The 17,881-nt window shown below is 40.2% G+C and overlaps 3 protein-coding genes across 3 annotated transcripts; 1 reads left to right on the forward strand and 2 right to left on the reverse strand.

Moving 5' to 3' along the window:
* Window positions 1-65: 65 nt before the first annotated feature.
* On the reverse strand, window positions 66-9,036 carry cpsf2 (cleavage and polyadenylation specific factor 2). Its single transcript, XM_067571856.1, has 15 exons — window positions 8,892-9,036; window positions 8,302-8,467; window positions 8,047-8,206; window positions 7,224-7,329; window positions 7,014-7,143; window positions 6,804-6,919; window positions 6,189-6,376; window positions 5,750-6,040; window positions 5,465-5,565; window positions 4,912-5,115; window positions 4,633-4,785; window positions 3,499-3,721; window positions 2,874-3,188; window positions 2,059-2,193; window positions 66-558 (listed from the first exon to the last, which is right to left on the reverse strand). The coding sequence occupies exons 2-15, from the start codon at window positions 8,448-8,450 to the stop codon at window positions 466-468; spliced, it is 2,364 nt and encodes a 787-aa protein (XP_067427957.1). The 5' UTR covers window positions 8,451-8,467; window positions 8,892-9,036; the 3' UTR covers window positions 66-465.
* A 174-nt stretch (window positions 9,037-9,210) lies between these two features.
* LOC137168961 (NADH dehydrogenase [ubiquinone] 1 beta subcomplex subunit 1-like) lies at window positions 9,211-11,709 on the forward strand. Its single transcript, XM_067571859.1, has 3 exons — window positions 9,211-9,301; window positions 10,909-11,053; window positions 11,530-11,709. Exons 2-3 carry the CDS (start codon window positions 10,914-10,916, stop codon window positions 11,564-11,566), a joined length of 177 nt encoding a protein of 58 aa, XP_067427960.1. The 5' UTR covers window positions 9,211-9,301; window positions 10,909-10,913; the 3' UTR covers window positions 11,567-11,709.
* A 48-nt stretch (window positions 11,710-11,757) lies between these two features.
* riox1 (ribosomal oxygenase 1) lies at window positions 11,758-16,940 on the reverse strand. Its single transcript, XM_067571858.1, has 15 exons — window positions 16,792-16,940; window positions 16,453-16,605; window positions 16,136-16,284; window positions 15,528-15,627; window positions 15,282-15,395; window positions 14,754-14,860; window positions 14,552-14,659; window positions 14,281-14,315; window positions 13,919-14,097; window positions 13,105-13,209; window positions 12,853-12,994; window positions 12,584-12,704; window positions 12,305-12,404; window positions 12,134-12,220; window positions 11,758-12,014 (listed from the first exon to the last, which is right to left on the reverse strand). Exons 1-15 carry the CDS (start codon window positions 16,876-16,878, stop codon window positions 11,955-11,957), a joined length of 1,647 nt encoding a protein of 548 aa, XP_067427959.1. The 5' UTR covers window positions 16,879-16,940; the 3' UTR covers window positions 11,758-11,954.
* Between the last annotated feature and the right edge of the window lie 941 nt (window positions 16,941-17,881).

A 17,881-nucleotide genomic window follows, 5' to 3' on the forward strand; every position in this document is an offset into this window, starting at 1 on the left:
AGGTTGAACACCCAGTGCTAACTATCGCATGAACATCTGAGATAAACCTTTCACAGCAACACATATTTGAAAAAAAATCACTGTTTTTAATGAATAAGAGGAGGGAAGCATCCTTTTGTCCATCCAGTGCATGGGGATGTTACTGTACAGAGGGAGGGGGGGGTTAGGAATATAAGAACCTCAGAGTTGTAGAGTCCATTCACATAGAAAGGTCAGTCCGGGTAAAGCATCTGCCTCTCACATTGCAGTGGTAAACTAACAATAAAAAAAAAAAAAGTTATCTGGAAAAAAAATATAAAAGGGAAACTGTACAACGATGTTTACAGTCAAACAGCTGGAGCCGCCCATGGGGCAGAGGTAGTCTGAGCGTGTCACGCTCTTCTCCTCTGGGTAAAGTCCTCATAAAGGATTGTCTCTGTATTGCCATGGTGTGCTCTGTTGCAGCGTTTACTACTGCTGCTGCTGTTATACTACGGCGTACTGCTGATACAGAAGCTCCCGGATCTTATAGTAGTCGTCACACAGGCAGCCTTCCAGGCCAATGCGTCCGGCCTCCGTCTGGACAAAGAGAGCACAAAGACACACAGGTCATCAAGGTCCTGGTGTTATATTCGTTAACACTTTGTACAACACGGTCACGTTTCCTATTCGTTGCTTCTTACTTGGGATTAAAGTGTCTAATGAATCAAGTTTTCCCAGTTAAATAGCACACACACACACAGACACACACACTGTCTCTGTTCTCTTTGATTTCATTTTCTGGGTTACATCTATTTTAAGTTCTTGTCAATTATGCATTTTGTTGTTGGTATCCTGGCTCACTCCTATTTTTCCCTTTAATTGAGTTGTTAAATTCTACTTGTGACTTTTTTTTAAGCTTTTTTCTGAGGTGAGATCTTTTCAAATGCCTTTCATTTTTTTTCTCTCTTTAATGTTTATCCTACTTATTTTATTTAATAGTGTTCCATCCTACTTAGGCAGGCTGTATTTGTTTCTCTGTGTTTAATGTTCCATATTGTGTTAATTGCTGGTATTTTATTTAATAGTGTGTAAACCACAAACCACACTCAGACACTATTTAATGTTTTGTGAAATTCTGACCAATTGCGTTTCATCCCTTAAACAAAATTATATCTTTTAAGATTATATCATGTCTGATTTTGTTGATAAATACCTATCAAGGATAATCTTGCTGGTCAAAATAAAAGGTTTTAATATTTTTAACTACAACATATCTCTGCAGAGACAACTGTCTGACTTTGGTTCACTGCCATCACCTGATAACACACACAGACTGACATTTATATATATATACACACACACACACAGTATATACAGCCGACTGCTCTTGCCCGTGTTTCTCTAGACTCCAGGCTAAGCTGCTGTATTTCCTGCAGCATCGAAAACAACCTCCCCACTGCACTGAAAAGCACGCCTTGCTCGAGATGCACAATCCATCATCAAACAAAGGGAGAAGCTGAACGTATCATACTCTTTTACAACGATATTAGTATGTCTTATGGGGACAATTTTCAGCTGTGCATTGGCTACTTCTGATGGCTCACAGTCGACAGACTCTATGGCAATAAATACTCGTGTCAGTGGAAATGTGTTCACTCTTGTCTAGTTGTTGCAGTGATAAATTACTGTCCTAAAGAAATCTCTGCAAGTTGGTTTTAATGCCTTGAAGGGAACAATATAAGAGCCTTAAGTCTATAAACAGGAGATATGAAAGGATGTATTGTTTTTAAATCCACTAGTGTGAATTTGTCTGGTTTGTATCTGATGTGTAGTTATAAGTGTTTTTAATTCTTGATTGGCTAAACAGTGTATCAATCCTCAATAAATTATAAACTATGCAACACTAAGCCAAAATATGAATCAATATGGAATAAAACCAAAAGCTCAACATTTTATCTGTGTGTTTCTGGCGTAAAAACAAGCCAGTGCCATATGTCTTCCGTGCTGGCCGCTTTCCTTGTCGAGGGCGAGTGTTGCCTTGCGTTGCGGGGAGCTGATGGATAGCGCGCTCACTGAGCCAGTGGGAAGGACACTCACCCTGCGGACGGCCACCATGTTGTTGCATACCAGCACTCCTCCCACAAACTCGGCCTGGATGCCCTCTCTCAGCAGGACCTGCTTGAAGTCAGACAGGCGAGGCTCGTTGATGAACACCGACTGATGCCCTGGAATCTGGAGGGAACATGGAAGACAGTTTCTCAAAAAAAAAGGGAGCTGCCGGAGCTGCTCATACGCTGTTGTGGACACAGACTACCGGAATCGTATTACAACCATCCTGAAAAAGTTTGTACCACCTGCAGTTGTGAGTCCTGTGGTTATCTGCTCCAGGATAAACTCTTATCTGTAACTCACCTTGGGCAAATTGTCTCTGAGCCACTTTTTAGGGCATGAAAATAAGAGTTTTGGTTCAGCAGCTCCAAAAACCCCTCTGCTACTTCTGTTTATTCCACCAGCTGAAGTAATTTGCATGAATGCAAAAAGCCTTGAAATGAAGTTACATTCCGATATGAGTGGAAAAGTCTGCAACGCTTCCACTGGAAATCTCTCATGGCTCAATTAAAGCAAAGCACCATCATTGGCTTTCTTCCCACTTTTTTTTTTTATGATCCCATCAGTCAGAGGTGGGACACTTCACTAATTCGATACTACTGATTTACAGTATGTCCCAGTTAATAGCATGAGTATTTAACAGCACGATAACAGAGTGTTAAACTTGTTCTAAAGTGATTGTTTTAAGCTTAATGACTACAAATTTATTTTCCACACGTTTCCCCAAACTCATATCAAGAAATACTCGTATGTCGATGCAACATCTCTGCTGGACTGTGACTAGTCGGTATATGTTCCCTCACCTCATGTGGAGGCAGTGGCTCCAGCGTGGGGATGACATCACTCTCCTCAGACAGCTCCTTGTCATCCTCTCCGAACAGGTTCTTAATGGCCCGCTGGGCCGCCGCCGCCGTGGTGCTGTGGTCTATGCCAAGATCGGGGGCGATGTCCATGGCCAGCTCGCCGTCCTCCGCTTCCTCTTTCACACCCTCCTCCAGCATCACGCCCGTGTCCACCTTCACCACGCGCATGTCCAGCACGCCGTCGATCCACGCCAGCTCCGTGTCTTTGGCCTTGCAGAACTGCAGGGAGCTCACCAAGGAGTCTTTCAACCGTACCTTTACCGTGAGAAGACAATATAGGGTGAAGACGTTGGACTGTCATGGAAGGTTGCTTTTATGCTTCAGCGTGGGCGTTGCTAAAGAAATCAACCTTTTAGCAGGGATTTTAAAACCCAAATAGCAAACGCAAAGACCTGACAATGACAGATTTATAAAGGTTTTATCATTTCAAAGCAGAATATGTTGTATTTATGAGTCTAATAAACAAAATAAGACGTAAAATTTTGCTGTTCACCCAACAATTCTGTACAGCCAATCACAAAAGACGGTACTGAATTCAAATGGTAACCAAGCAGGGCTGGCTGACCTGGTAGATGTGTGTCTCACTGGTGGCGTCTATAGTTTCCTGCAGTTTGGGTGTGTAGACTTTGATGTCCTTGCTGAAAGCCTTGCAGGACTCAGCCAGGTCCAGGCTGGCTTCTGGCGGCCCATGAACGATCACCAGCTGTCTGGGCTTCATCTGATTAATAATCTTCTTTATGGAGTCGCCGTCAGAGCGACCTTCATAGTCTATATATGTTACTCTGGCTCTGTCGGGGGGGAATGAAGACAGAATAAAGACTTTGAATATTGCTGATTTGTTGAGCATTACTTAACACGGGCCGAGACAGGATTTCTTGACAGAGTTGTAATTCATCCGGGGGAAGTTTGCTGACTTGACATCATCCTTTCTCAGCAACACACTCAAACATTTACACTCATTCATACCTGGAGGCCATCCAGCACAGTGCAACACTGTGCTGTTGGCCACTGATCAGCACTAACAGGTATTTTATGAGGAAGAGGAGAGCATTTTATTAGAGATGCACCGATTGCAATTTTCTAGGCCGATTCCAATTTCCGATTTGTGTAAAAGTCTGACGTGCCGATTCTGATTTCTGCCAATTGCTTTCTTTCTAATTACTATAATTGACAGCATACACAAACATTTTTTAAACTTTTCTTTAATGGAATATTGTAATTTAATTGTATGTTCATGTACTATTTAAATAACTCACATTTTTCTTCTTGAAATCGGGCATGTTCACTGGGATGATGTTTTTTTTTTATTGTTCCAAATGCTTTCAAGGTTGTTCCTCCACAGCTTATTTTGGACTTAAAAAGGTATAACAAATTGTGAGTTTTGTGTCTTCTTCAGTTATGCTGAAGAACTTCCACACCAACGACATGTGTGTGTCTGTACTGTTTAAGCCACAGCTGCCGTTGTGTATGTGATATGAGCCATAATGTGGCTATCTGTGGAAAATTTGACCAGCAAAAAATTGGATATATGAGACTGATTGGCCGGTCGCCGGTAATGGATGATCAGCTGAAAACCGGCCATTTTCCATCGGTGGCCGACTGATCGGTGCATCCCTACATTTTATATTTGGGAATTTAAACCTGCAGAGTACTAGCCATGAGCTAAATTCTCTTGACTACGAGCCAGATGATCACTGACCTGATTTCAAGATTTTCTACACTGGAGATGCATTTGGTGGGGACGACAGAGAGGTCCTGGTCCATGGGCTCATCACCGTTGGTCAACCCAGACTCCAATTTGCTTTTCTCCTCCTCTGTGGCTTGCAGTTCGGGAACAAGAAAGTCTTCTAGCCTGTAAATAAACATCATGACAGTTTACTGACAATGGCTGCTAATTCACATACAGTAGGTGTAGGTTTTCCATGTCTACATTCATCTCTCTTTGACCCAATGTTCACATGGATCAATATTGCAGTACCTGATGATTTCTCCGTACTCGTCCCATTTGATTCTCTCCTCGTGTGTGGGGAACATTGGGTAAGACTTTTTGGCTTGTTTGAAGAAACTGCCTTTACGGCTCCCCTCGCCCTTCATCATCAAGTCGTGGTGTTTGGTTTTCACAGTAGCTGGTTGATCCAGGTCATCGTCCATATCGCTCTCGTCACTGGAGTCCACATCCACCCTGCAAGTGCATCAAAATAAACATTAACTGTGTACATATTTAAATTTTTCCAACACATTTTTGCTCAGTTTCAGACTGATGTTGCTGCAAGCAGACTTGGCGTGTCATGACTCTGGTTCCATTAACAGCTTTTCATTTAAATAAACAGTTTTAGATGTGCAATCTAGATCACAATTTGCATTTTTGTTGGCAAATCATGTTGTTAGCCACGATCATTTGCTGTTTTAGCTGTTTACAGACTATAAAATGATATAAATCAAGTGCATGAAGCAAACATAAACATCAGCAATAAGAGACATGGACCCCTTAAGCACCCAGTTGACCTGTGTGTATCTCTTTGTGGACTTACTCTTTTGCTTGTTCGAGTTTTTTAGCCGCTTCCTTCTTTATTTTATCATTTTCAAGGTATTCTTCCAGCTCCTTGCCTTCCAGCTTCACTCTCTTCCTCACCTGTCATAATGAGAAGAGTGAAAGATGGATATGGCGCAAATGACAGAATGACACATTTTGTTGTTTCCTCAGCTAGGTCTGAATGTGAGAGACAGAAGCTTCCCCCCTGGGGCAAAACGCTGCATGAAGAGATTAATCTATCCCCTCTGTCATAGCAAATCAACATCATGACTGCTGGTGTCACCTCCAGATCCAGCATCTTCTCTCCGGGGTTGTCGATGAGGTAGCGGGCCAGGGTTCCAGGTGTAGTACGGTAGGTCAGGATGATGGAGTTTTTGGTGTCTTGGCACCACTGGATAAAGAGTTCTCTAGAAAAGCCAGATTCCAGGTCTGGCTGGCTGCACAGCACCACCTTGGGGCTGGGCACCCGGGCCAGGTCTGCCAGACTGTGGCACAGGGTCAAGTGACGGAACTGGAAAGGGTTGTTTCTCTTGTCCTCAAAACACCTCATGAGCTTGTCACTCATCCACTCCACCTACACACAGCAGGCAAAAACCATGACTTGTAAAGATATTCTTTAAATGTACTATGAAATTATAATTTACTTTCACGTTTATCATGGAAAATTGACACATAAGCAACAATACAAACGTTTCCGAAGCGTAAATCTCTGTGATTGATACCTGGGACTTGGAGAACTCCACCACATTGTAGCTGACGTTGTTAAGCAGGGCGAGTGGGTAAGCTCCCAGTCCAGCATCCTTTGTCCTCCAAATCTGGTCCAGGAGCTGAGCCAGCTCCAACACGCGCCCAGCCGTATCCACGGCAATAAGGACATTACCGTCACCACGAAGGGTCTCCATTACATTGGCTTTGAGGAGAGAAAAAGAAGAATATGAATATGATGTATTATTCATCCATTATATTACATTTCTCAGTTAACAGAAATAGGAGGAGGTCTGGGAGGAATTTTTAAAAAATATTAGGTGTCATAAACTATGAGTACAGTTCATTTCTTGACCAACAGAGGTAAAAAAGGTTTAAGTACCAGTTACAATTTTGCTTTTGTCACACAATTTACAACAAGACACAAAACGCTTTGTGACAGAGAAGACTTTAACTGAGAATATGGTCCTTTGACTCTCATTTGTGATGTTGGAATTAAGTCAGAAACATCACAATTACAAGGCACACGTCTTAGACCATTGGTCTCTTCTGATGATTGTTTTTTATTTTAATGAATACTTTAATATGCAATTTAATTATTACTACTACAGAATCCTGTGAAGATTACTTACTAAGGAGCTGCTCATCCCTTTGTTTGCGACGTGGTTGTACATATGTAGCATTGAAGGAGTCTGTAATAAGTAAGGAAGGACGACTGATGCTCTCCAACGTGCAGCCGTTCAAGTGGCTAGAATTGTAAAAGCAGAGTAAAACAGAGCATGAACGCACAGCCAAACTAAAACCAATATTCTACTTGATATGCAAGTTTTCTTTGTTCTCACATCTCTCTCTTGTGGTTGAAGTCCACAGCATAAACGATCTCCTCCTCCCCGTCCTTCACGATTTTCCAAATAGTCCCTCCAATCATGTGACCAGCGGGGAGCGGTGTGATTGAAAGACCATGCCCTTTCCCTGTGAGGTACAAAGCATGATATAAAAACACTGATGTGCCTGTGATACATGAACAAAGCAAACTTCTGACTGTAACTCACCTTTCAGATTGACAATCTGAGAGTATTTCAGTTGCTGGATTTTGTCAAATGCACAATCCACATCATCAAGGGTGAAGAGTGTGAAATCTTCACTGTTGTTTCGAGACTATGCAGAAAAAAGAACATAGTAGTGTAATAGTGTAATAGTGTAAGTGACTGTACATGCATACAGCCACATATTAGGGATGTGTGACTGGAAATCACTTTAAATGCAGCTCAGTATTTGTGTCTCTTAGATTCTACACACCCATTCATACTTTGAAAAATTCATTTTTCAAATGTGAATTTGAAAAATTTTTCCCAGTGAAATTGATCGATTGATTTCTGGGGTGTACTGACGGTGTAGTAAGTGTTATCTGCTGGGTGTTAACAGTTAACATCATTTTTAACATACCATAATAACAGCTAAACTGGGCTCTTAAAGGCCACTAGTGCTGACAGTCGCTCTACACGCCTTCTCTACATCACTACTAACAAACGCCAGCAGAGGTGAAGCTAATCTGAGAGGAAAAATGTGATGTCTGCAATCTTTTGACACACAGAGTGTCAGTCAGGTGAAATGCAGCTCTCTCTCACTGAACGTTATGACTAATACCCGTAAGCCAGCCACACTGCAGTAGGTTCGTGGCTAATGTTAATAAAGAAAGCCATGCCCAGAGAAGCTAGAGCTGGAAAGACAGAAGCCTGATCCTCTGCTGTATTTTCGGTGTCCTTTGAAAACTATGATAATCACAGTAATGGAAATGGTTGGCAGTATTGATGTTTAACCACAGTATATAGTAAAAACAGTATACTGGCACATCTCCACACAGCACTTTCTTACCTGATATAGATCATACATGAACATTTGCCCCATCTTGTAGACAGGTATTGTGGCATATATAGTGCAGTTTAAGCCCATTTTCCCCACAGCGTATGGCAGGGCTCCCAGGTGTATGGGGTCAGGATGGGAGAGAAGCACAGCATCAACCTGATGAACATATCTGAGGAAGGGGGGACAAATGAAACATCACACATTCATTTTTTTCAATTCACAGAACAGAAGGGGGTGTAATCAGCAGATGGATACCATAATTACCGTTTCATAGCATCAATAATGTCCATTGAGAAGTTCTCATCCCAGCCACAGTCCAGGAGGAAGCGGAATTCATCCACCTGCAGCAGGTAACAGAGGGCAGACTCCTCCTGGACCCCCGACACAGCTGTCAGCTTGATAATGGACGTCATTGTCTTCAGTTGTCACGCTGCAAGTACAATTAAGAGTTTTTAAAAAAGGTACTATTTAGTTAGCATTGGATTATGCTGACTATAACGTGAAACCATCCTAATAAACAAAACGATATAAGCGACGACCGAACACAAAAAATATCTCATTCAAACATGTTACGGGTAAAGAAACAAGGGAAAACTGTGGTCCTTTTGTTCATTTAAACTGGTACGATACAGCAATACAATTTAACAAGCGTCCAGCTTGTGAAATATGAGGCTGTCTAATCGAGCAGTGAGTAAATTAAATTAAAAGTAAACATAGTTCTTTGCCAAGTCGCACAATCGAATAACAAGAAAATCACCCGGCAAAGTCTGACCATTTAGCATGCTAGCTACATTTTAGCTTGTGGATTTAAACCGCTTGAATCGACAAAAGGACAAACAAACGCACAAACATACCAATAAATATGAGATAGCATAAATGTATGCTTGTTGGGAATAGAAACACAATTAACGTAGATATTCTATACTTCCAGCATTAAGACATTTTGGCTAGCGTTGATGAACACACACTTGACGAGCTGCATCATGGGCAAAGGAGCGTACCAAGTATGGCGGTGACAATACAAAATAATTTTATGTGCAATCACCGAATTCTAATTTTATCTCACCAGAAATTAATAATGTTACTTAAATATTACAATTTAATACTTTCTAATTTAGGTTGTAACCTATTAAAGGGGCTGTTACACTAATAATAGTGTTTTTATTGTTCCAGTGACCACGTCATTTTTGCCCAGTTGGTAGAATCCAATGTCCTCTGCCTGCCGAGTGAAGAGCTGAAGGCCACGGCTTGGTGTAAACAAAAGGTAATATTTTACATATTCCAGTGTTGTATCTGCTTACTGGCTGTATTAAATACTATAAAGCGTTTACCATGGTAAACACACTGTTCGTTTTCATACGTAGAAACAGTTTCCAAAGGACAACTGATACTTATTGCTAACTCTAGCTTGCTAATTGATTAGCCAGCCAGGTGCTGCTGGCTCTGGTGATATTACTTGGTGCCTGAAAAGTAAGGAAGATAGCTATATTTTCAGTGTTTTAGCTCCACTTGTTTGGTAGTTAGAATATCAGGACATTGCAAATGATGAAATAACACCTAGTGCATTTATAGTTTTCAAGTGAGCGTTGTGACACAGTCGCTGTTGATTGACATAGATGTGTTATGAATGGACCTTGAGGTTTAGAAATGACTCTCATCTTGCACAAATTAGCTCAAAGCTCTGCATGACAAACGTTAGCAACATTGAAATGTCTAAGGTGTAACTCGTTACCAATGATTATTTTCTGGCATTATATAAGTTGGTCGAAAAGGTGCCCCGATGCTAGAAATAAGGGTATGAGGTGAGTCATCACTCATGATTTGTCAGGTGTGTAACGGTTAATGCTGTTAATTTCCAACGAGAAATACAATGAACCAGCTATGTTTGTGTAGCAGCCTCCAGGTTTGTTTAGGCTCTGTCTCACAATAGTAAATTTAGATGGACTGTCCTAAAATAATTGATAGCACAGTGTTTAAGTCCGCAGTGTTAATGAAAAGGAGGCTTTTTGTGGACATTTCAAGAAATTGTTTCATGCAGATCCAGTACAGTACACCTTTTTGATTTTTATTTGTTTACACATATACAAAAGATACAAATTAATATACACATAAACAACAGAAAAATATGATGGAGAGGTGCAAAAAAATCCTCAAAGGGGTTTGATCAGGGCATTCTCCAGTGCATGCCTTACTCAATTAGAAAAGATTAAAAAATACAAGTACACAAAGTAGTTAAAATAAAATTATAACAACTAATTAATTGTGGGCAGTTTAATCCATAACAATAACATTGCAGAGATAAAAAACAAACCTTTTACAGCTTGGCATGGGGTTCCATCTCATTGAACCTGTGTAAATTAGTAGTTGAGATGTTGGGCAGATAGGAGGCCTGAGTTCACAGTTATGTCGAGTGGAATAATTGTGAAATTGATTATTGTAGGAATACAATTCATGAAACTAAGGGGGAAGGGTCCTGCACCTTTTGCTAAGGATTATAGTCGCTTTAAATAGATTGATGTATCATCCAGACATTTAACCAGCTCTGGCTCACTTTTTCAGCAAATTAGCAGTAAAATAAATCTTTTCTTGGCCTCATGATATGCAAGCTCATGCATGTATTCAGTTATCTTGACCATGCAATAGTTGCACTGGTTTGTTATGGCTGTGATAACCAGATGTGCACTGCAGCAATGCCACTAATTGGTGTGTTGACGTTTGTAGATGAAACTGTAGTGATTCCATCCATTCTAAGTGTGGGAAATAGATATGTGATAGCATCTGTCCCTTTTTAAATGTGACTGTTTTTGACCAGAGAATATAATCAACGCCTCAGAATTAACGTTGCAATGTGTCTTCTGCTTACATTTGTAGGAACCATGGTCAACTTCGTATCATTTGCACGTGAGCATTGGGTGAACATTTTGGTGCCCATGGGTTTTGTGATTGGATGGTACCTTGACAAACAACAGGACCAGAAGCTGACAGCTTTCAGGAACAAAAGTGCTTTATACAGCAGGTAAGACTCAAAAGCAAAAACAGGTCAGTCAATAAATGAAGGATCTAGTAAGTCATATGAAGATGTCGTTTGCTATTGTATGCCCCCAGATTGCACTTGAAATTACTATGCATATAGTGTATGGGTGTTTCAGATAGTTTATTGACTCAGGGATTACATATAGTTGCAGATGCAGTCACCCAATATATAGTCACTCTACTCTTCAATCCCTAACCCTATTCAAACCATGGTTTAAGATTACACTAATTTCTCATATTAATACCAAAAAGTTGAATACAGCCTCTAGTCTGGTGTTTTTAACTTGTCCATTTGATGTGTCTAAGACAGAACAGAACTCAGTGCAATTTAAATGTAAAACTGAATACATTCTACATTACGTACGTTTTATTCCTGAACTGAACGACACAAAGGTCATCTAATTATAACTGAGGTCTGGAAACAATGTTATGAATCTTTCTGATTTCTCTTCTCTGTAGGGAGCTGAAGCCTGGTGAGGAGGTGACCTGGAAGTAGACAAACCAGCCCTGGAATTTGTCCTGTCATCTGTGGTGTGAATGACTGATGGGTGCCCCTCAAATTAGAATATTTAAGAAGACTCCCTTTACTTGTTTTTGAGTTGTATAATTCAATAATTAAAATGCGCTTTCTCATCAAAATCATTTGGTACTTGTCGGTGATTTTGGTTGCATAACAAATAACATCAGTTTCATTTTTTAAAAAACAGGTTTATTTTGATGCTGAACGGGAAGAAAATTCATAAATGACTCATTCAGCATGATCACTTCAGTACAGCTAATGAAGACAACTTGGGACAAGAAGTGTTTAGCAGAAAGATCTTATTTTGTACAAAGACAGTTTGAATCCATTCATGCAGTCAGGACAACTGAAGAGTGCGTGGCCACTACAGAGGCGTTGCAGTGTGGATAATCCCCCTCTCAAAAAGCAGCTCAGCCAAAGAGATCTGAGGGGACAAAAAGGGCAGCATATGAGGAAAGCACTAATTTCACACAGTCTTTAATGTAAATCATTTAGAATAAGAAAGTGTGGGTGTTAAGATATATATATATAAAAAAAACATACCCTGTCCTCTGAAAAATCACAGGGGAAGCTTCCTACACTCACAAATTTGGGATATGAATTGATAAGGAACTCTATGGCATCTGTATGCTGAAAGAAAAACAAATATTAGGTGGTGACATTATTAGGACACTGTACAGAACGCAAGATGTGTGTAGATCCTCCCATCTCTACCTCTGGCTTTATTTCGAAACTCTTGAGCTCCTCTTTGTGGAAAACTCTGGAGTTGTCTGTGGTGTAGTAAAGATGAACAGTGTCTCCATCACTGCATAACCTAAAAGAAAGAACAGCTTATGGAGTTAAAAAAAAACAAACTGATATCTTTTTACATTTCTGTTTTTATGGATCATTAAAGCCAGTGTTCTTCACCACACACAGTCAAATACATTGTGCTCTGCATGTTGAAAACCTGGTTGTGAATGTGCTGTGAAAAGCAGTAAAAAGCTGCGTTACCTGGCACAACCAGCGCGGAGGAGTCTGACTCGGGTCTGGCTTGTGATATGTGCACCTACATCCATAATCTTCCCACGCTCCCACCTAGCAGGTGCTCCTTGCACGCTGCTGGCTAATTCCTCTGTGGGGGATGGCATGAATAAGTTACACGCACAAGTGTTTTGTATCTCAGAGCTGGGATCAGTGCATACCCAGATTCTGCTTACCAGTCTCACTATAACATGAATTCAAAGTGTGGTAATTCCCAACCCTGATGTATCATCATATACCTGGAGTGAGCACTGGAGGCAGGCAGTCATGAAGGAAGTCTCTGGCTTTCTGATCCACAGCAGCGTCTATCGGGGCGTAATTTGTAAGCTTCTTCATCAGGTTCTCAATTTTTGAGAAGAACTTTGTCCTGCGTGGATCATCCTACACAATGGAGGGTTTGATCATTAAGTGAATTAAGTAAATTGTGAGAAGCCAAGGATGGTAATGGTGGCAGGAAGCGGCAAGAAAATACAAAATTATGGATGAATTACCTTGTCAGAATTCTGTACACCCATGTATGTCAGGTAATCCAGAGGTAAACCCTGTCTGAACTCCACATTCTCCTCCATTGCTATTTCCAGTGCTGCTGGAACCACCTGAAAAGAGGAAATGAAAACGTGAAGATGTCTGGAAAACATAACCTGGTTATTGATATGTTGAACTATTTTTTTCTAGAATCCACACTTGCGTATTGTACACCAGTATTCATTTCAACTACCTACTATGTTCCTGCAATTGTACATATTCTTTCAACATAATGATTAGTAAACTGAAATTTAAGGTTCTTGTACTTGCAGACTTCTCATTGCTGTGGTTGTTTACATTACACAACCTGCAGATTATTAGTTAGTAACACAGTGGGAGTGGTACTCAATCATTTCCCCCTTAGATAATCTTATAATTTGTTTTTATTTTCATTGATTGTTAAACCATGTGTTCCCACTGCTCAACCAGTAAAAAAAAACCTCAGTTCTTCTTCTGTATTCCTAAAAAACTGCAGTTGCAGCAGGTGCAAACATAAAAGTACATTATTTTATGTGCACCAAAGTATTTTACAAGGAAGAGCTGAATGCATTTAGATCAGTAAATGTAAAAGCTGTCAAAAAGCAGCTGTTAATGAAATCACTGTTACTTCATATTAATCACAACTGATTGTACAACTGGTTATTACCTGTAATGCTTATTCAGTACATTTCTGATATAAGAAATGACTAACGTACCCATGCCCTGATGCTGCCTTTTGTTAAACACAAAGGTTTCTGATTAGAGCCTTTGCCTTCAAGTGTAATGATCAGACTGTATTACCTTCTGTAGCAGATCTCCCCAGCTGTTCTTCTGGTAAGAGGAGATGGTGATGTGCAGGGAGTGACAGTCTGGGAGGCAGTCGCCCTGATGGATGAATCCTCTGGGAAAGTAGAGGAGATCACCTGCTTCCAGCACCACTTCCAGGATGGGCTTCCCGATCTCTGCCTGATCATAGTTCGCTGGAGGGGAAATGTAAAACAGTTAGTTACATCTGTGCAACGTGTTACCTTTCTCTGAGTATGTGTGTTTAAAGCCAAGAGCGTAAATAATTAACTATAAACCTGTTTCCAATATAACGGAGACAAATTGTTCTCACTGTAAGAAGCAAACTATAAAATGAATGAATATTTTTTTTCACTTACGACTTGAAAACACAGGCAAGACTTCATCTTCTGTCCTGAAAAAAAGTTTCAAAACAATAATCACAATGTGCTTCTTGAATCAATATATTCTTAAACTAAGACTGGTGTGCATTAGACATAAAATCAAACCATATGGAAATCAATGCTCAGTGAATTATGACCCACATATGATATATATGGTACAGAAAAAGCTCACTAGTACATCTGTTACATGTACATGAATCATCCTGAATGCTGCTCTTTTAAAAAAAGGTTCCTCACTGTATCTCACCTGGGGTTGTACACTCTCCAATGTTTCTTTCCCTCCAACTGAACCACAAATGCTTCAATGTCGTCATAATGTGGAGCAAATCCCTGTGTTCCAGGAGGTGTCAGGTATCTGATTGAATAAAACATTCATTTAATACCGAAACAATAACCGACACATTACACCACAAGGTTTTGTTGATTTTTTTTGTGTCCCCAATACTTACACATTGGCCCCAGCCATGCTGCCAAACTGCTCTTGAAGGATGGACAGCACGTTCCACACGGTGGAGGAGAAAGCCTGAGGATTCAGCATGCGGAGGGAGCAGCCACTCTGGGATATGGAGATAACGATGAAAGTTACTAATCTGAAGTGAGCGTGCTGGGCAGGTGGTGCACGGATGCGGTTAATGCACCCAAGACAAAATGCCTACTAGCTTGCAGCGTAGAAAATATTAAAAGATAATATCCTGCTTAATACATAAACATATACATCTAACTGCATTTTAATGAAGTTAGTAAGAAGAAACTTTAATGACTCCCATGCTGAAAGCTGGTGCAGCTAATTTGCGGCAAAGGGCATAATTATTAAGAATATCATCAGGACCATAAAACGGTAATTTCACATTAGAAATAATCACATATGGACCTCCCTGGTAACATAATGCTTACAGTGCATACTACACAACACACAGTCCTTGGTTTAATAAAAATAACAGGAAAAAATATACAAAACGGTTGTGTTTTGGTCATACCTCATAGAAGTCCCATACAGTGAAGGGCAGAGCTCTCCCTGGAGGATTGTGCGTCTCCCTCTTGCCATTAGTGTAGCTTGTGACATCCAGGTTGACTCCATACTGGACATCCTCCTTAAATCAGCCCCACAAACATGTAGTTCAACATGACAGATCTTCTTCTTATTATTGGTGATGAAATACCAAATAATTACAACACAGGTGGATAAGATGGGTGAGTGTATTTGTCATGTTTCAGATGATTACCTGTCTAAGAATGCGATCAAACTCTGCTGTGGAGAACAGTCCCTTGTAGTAATGTGGATTTTTACGTTGAACAAGAATGGGCTTCTTTTCCCAAGTTTCCCTTAAAAAGGAGAAAAAAATATCAGCTGGTGAATGTTTCAAGAAAAAAAAGAAGTGATGATGTTGAAATGTCATTTTGGATTAAAAATCTATAGAGATTCATTATAGGAACCCAGTGTTTGTTATTACTAAGAAGCACTGTGCGGAGTGGATTTGAGTTCCAGAGGCATCAAACAATGTGGACACGCTCTTCCATCAACACCTTGACACTTGAGCCCCTTTAATCTTTTGGCACAATGTTGATTGCTGCACTACTTTCTTGTTGTTTATGTTGTTTATTATGTACTCATCTACTTCCAATTGTTCCTTACTTTAATAAAAAAAAAAAAGTTAAAAGTGCTCTCTCTCATTGCAATTGTACCTTGTCAGCTACTTGAGAATTTTTAATCACGGCTCTTTCTGAGTCACTGTCCTCTAACGCTTTATTGTCTCTCCTCGCTTGTAAGTCGCTTCTGATAAACGCTTCTGCCAAATGACTAAAATGTAAATGCGAACACACAGTTCAGTACCTGAAGAAGACCTTGGCAGGAACCGGAGCGATGAGCCACTGGAAAAGTTGGCTCGCTCTCTCCCTGCTGTTGTTGACTCCTGCCAATTGGACCAGTAAAGCGTCTAGTGCCTCACCGTCTCCATTTACACACTCCTCTTCCTCCTGTGGCTGAAACAAATAGACTCAGTGAACCTTAACTGCAACTGCACAATCATTTCAGGGTCTAAGACGATGGTGTTGCATGGTAATTTTCATGGATGTGATCAGAAACATTGCACCCTGTGGTGTTTCAATGACTGCGGACACACATTTTGTTTGCAGCAGGTACACACTTACTTCTGTAACTCTCTTAAGGCTCTCCTCTTTTTTTACACACTTTAGGGCCTTCTTTTTCATTTTCTTCCTGTCAGCCTTCATTTGAGATTTAACCGTGTTGACCTTAGTGGCTGCAACCCCATTCTCCTTTTTCTTTTTCTTCTTGGCTGCCACCTAGAAAAAATATACAAGTTAACATGAGGCTAAACACAGTGAACATACATGTTTAGACTTAAGAAATGAGAAGGATGTTTGAAGATAGCAGGAGGACTGTGCTGGTGTCAGTACTGTTCCTCCTGCAGCTGTTACAGAGCAGCGGGCACTGAGCCACTATCTACCACAGTATTTAACACCATATACCTGCAGGGACGACTTCTCAACAGGAGGAGGCAAGTCTACTGACAACGTTTGATACAAAGCAAACGCAGACATGTGTTTTCTCTCCATTTTCCAGTCGGTACGTCATCACCCTGCGCCTGCTAGATCGTCTTCTTCTACAGCTATTTATGAACAAATGCTCTCTAATCGACTCACTACTGCCGCCTATAGAGGTGCATCACCATGACAGTGGTGCTCAAACTTTTTCACGTCAAGAACCCCTGAAGTGACACAAATCAGACCATGGACCCCCATTTGATAAGATTTTGTACCAGGGTCCACCATTTGATAAGATGTTTGCTTTTAGATGTTTTATTACAGAAAGTGTATGAAATCCATGACCAAAATAGTCATACACTCTGTCATTGTGTTACTTATGGATGTAACTATAGTGAGAACAAATTATTCCCCTTGTTGCTGGGGACCACCTGGAACCCCCTCAAGGACCCCTGGAGGTCCCGGGCCTCACTTTGAGAATCACTATACTTCACAATGTGCACTACAAGAGTTCAAATACAGAATAAGATGAACACAAGAACACAGTCTACAACATTCAGTGTCTAGTGTGGCAGCCTATATATTGTTTTACATGAATACCGGTATTTAATTTGACCTTTTAATTATCTTAATCTATCAAAATTATTAATGGCTTTTTTATGAGTTAATTGTGGTATTGCCTTTTCTCTGTTAGCATATTTCATTGTTGTTGTTGTTTTCCTTTTTCTTTGTTTTTGTAGTTGATTCGATATCATTCACTCAGTGATCTCTCCAGTATAAATAAAAGTGTAATGAATAAATATAAGATTTAAACAAAAAAAGAAGAAAGCGGACACAAAGCAAACCATAAAAAAATGTAGTATTTTACTTTAATCATAAATGTATGTGTTTTAAGAACAAGAGAGAGGTGTAGTTTGCTTGTAAATGTAAGTTTTCTTATTTATTTATCTACACTTTTTATTTTGGTTATTTGTATGATGCTGTATTTCACTATTTTTATATTTATTTTGTGTCCGAATTATAAACATGGCTACCTTTTTAAATGAAATGTCCACTAGTCTCATGCTGACTGTGT

The sequence above is a fragment of the Thunnus thynnus genome, chromosome 18, assembly GCF_963924715.1.
Source record: "Thunnus thynnus chromosome 18, fThuThy2.1, whole genome shotgun sequence".
In the NCBI taxonomy this organism is placed as follows: domain Eukaryota; kingdom Metazoa; phylum Chordata; class Actinopteri; order Scombriformes; family Scombridae; genus Thunnus; species Thunnus thynnus.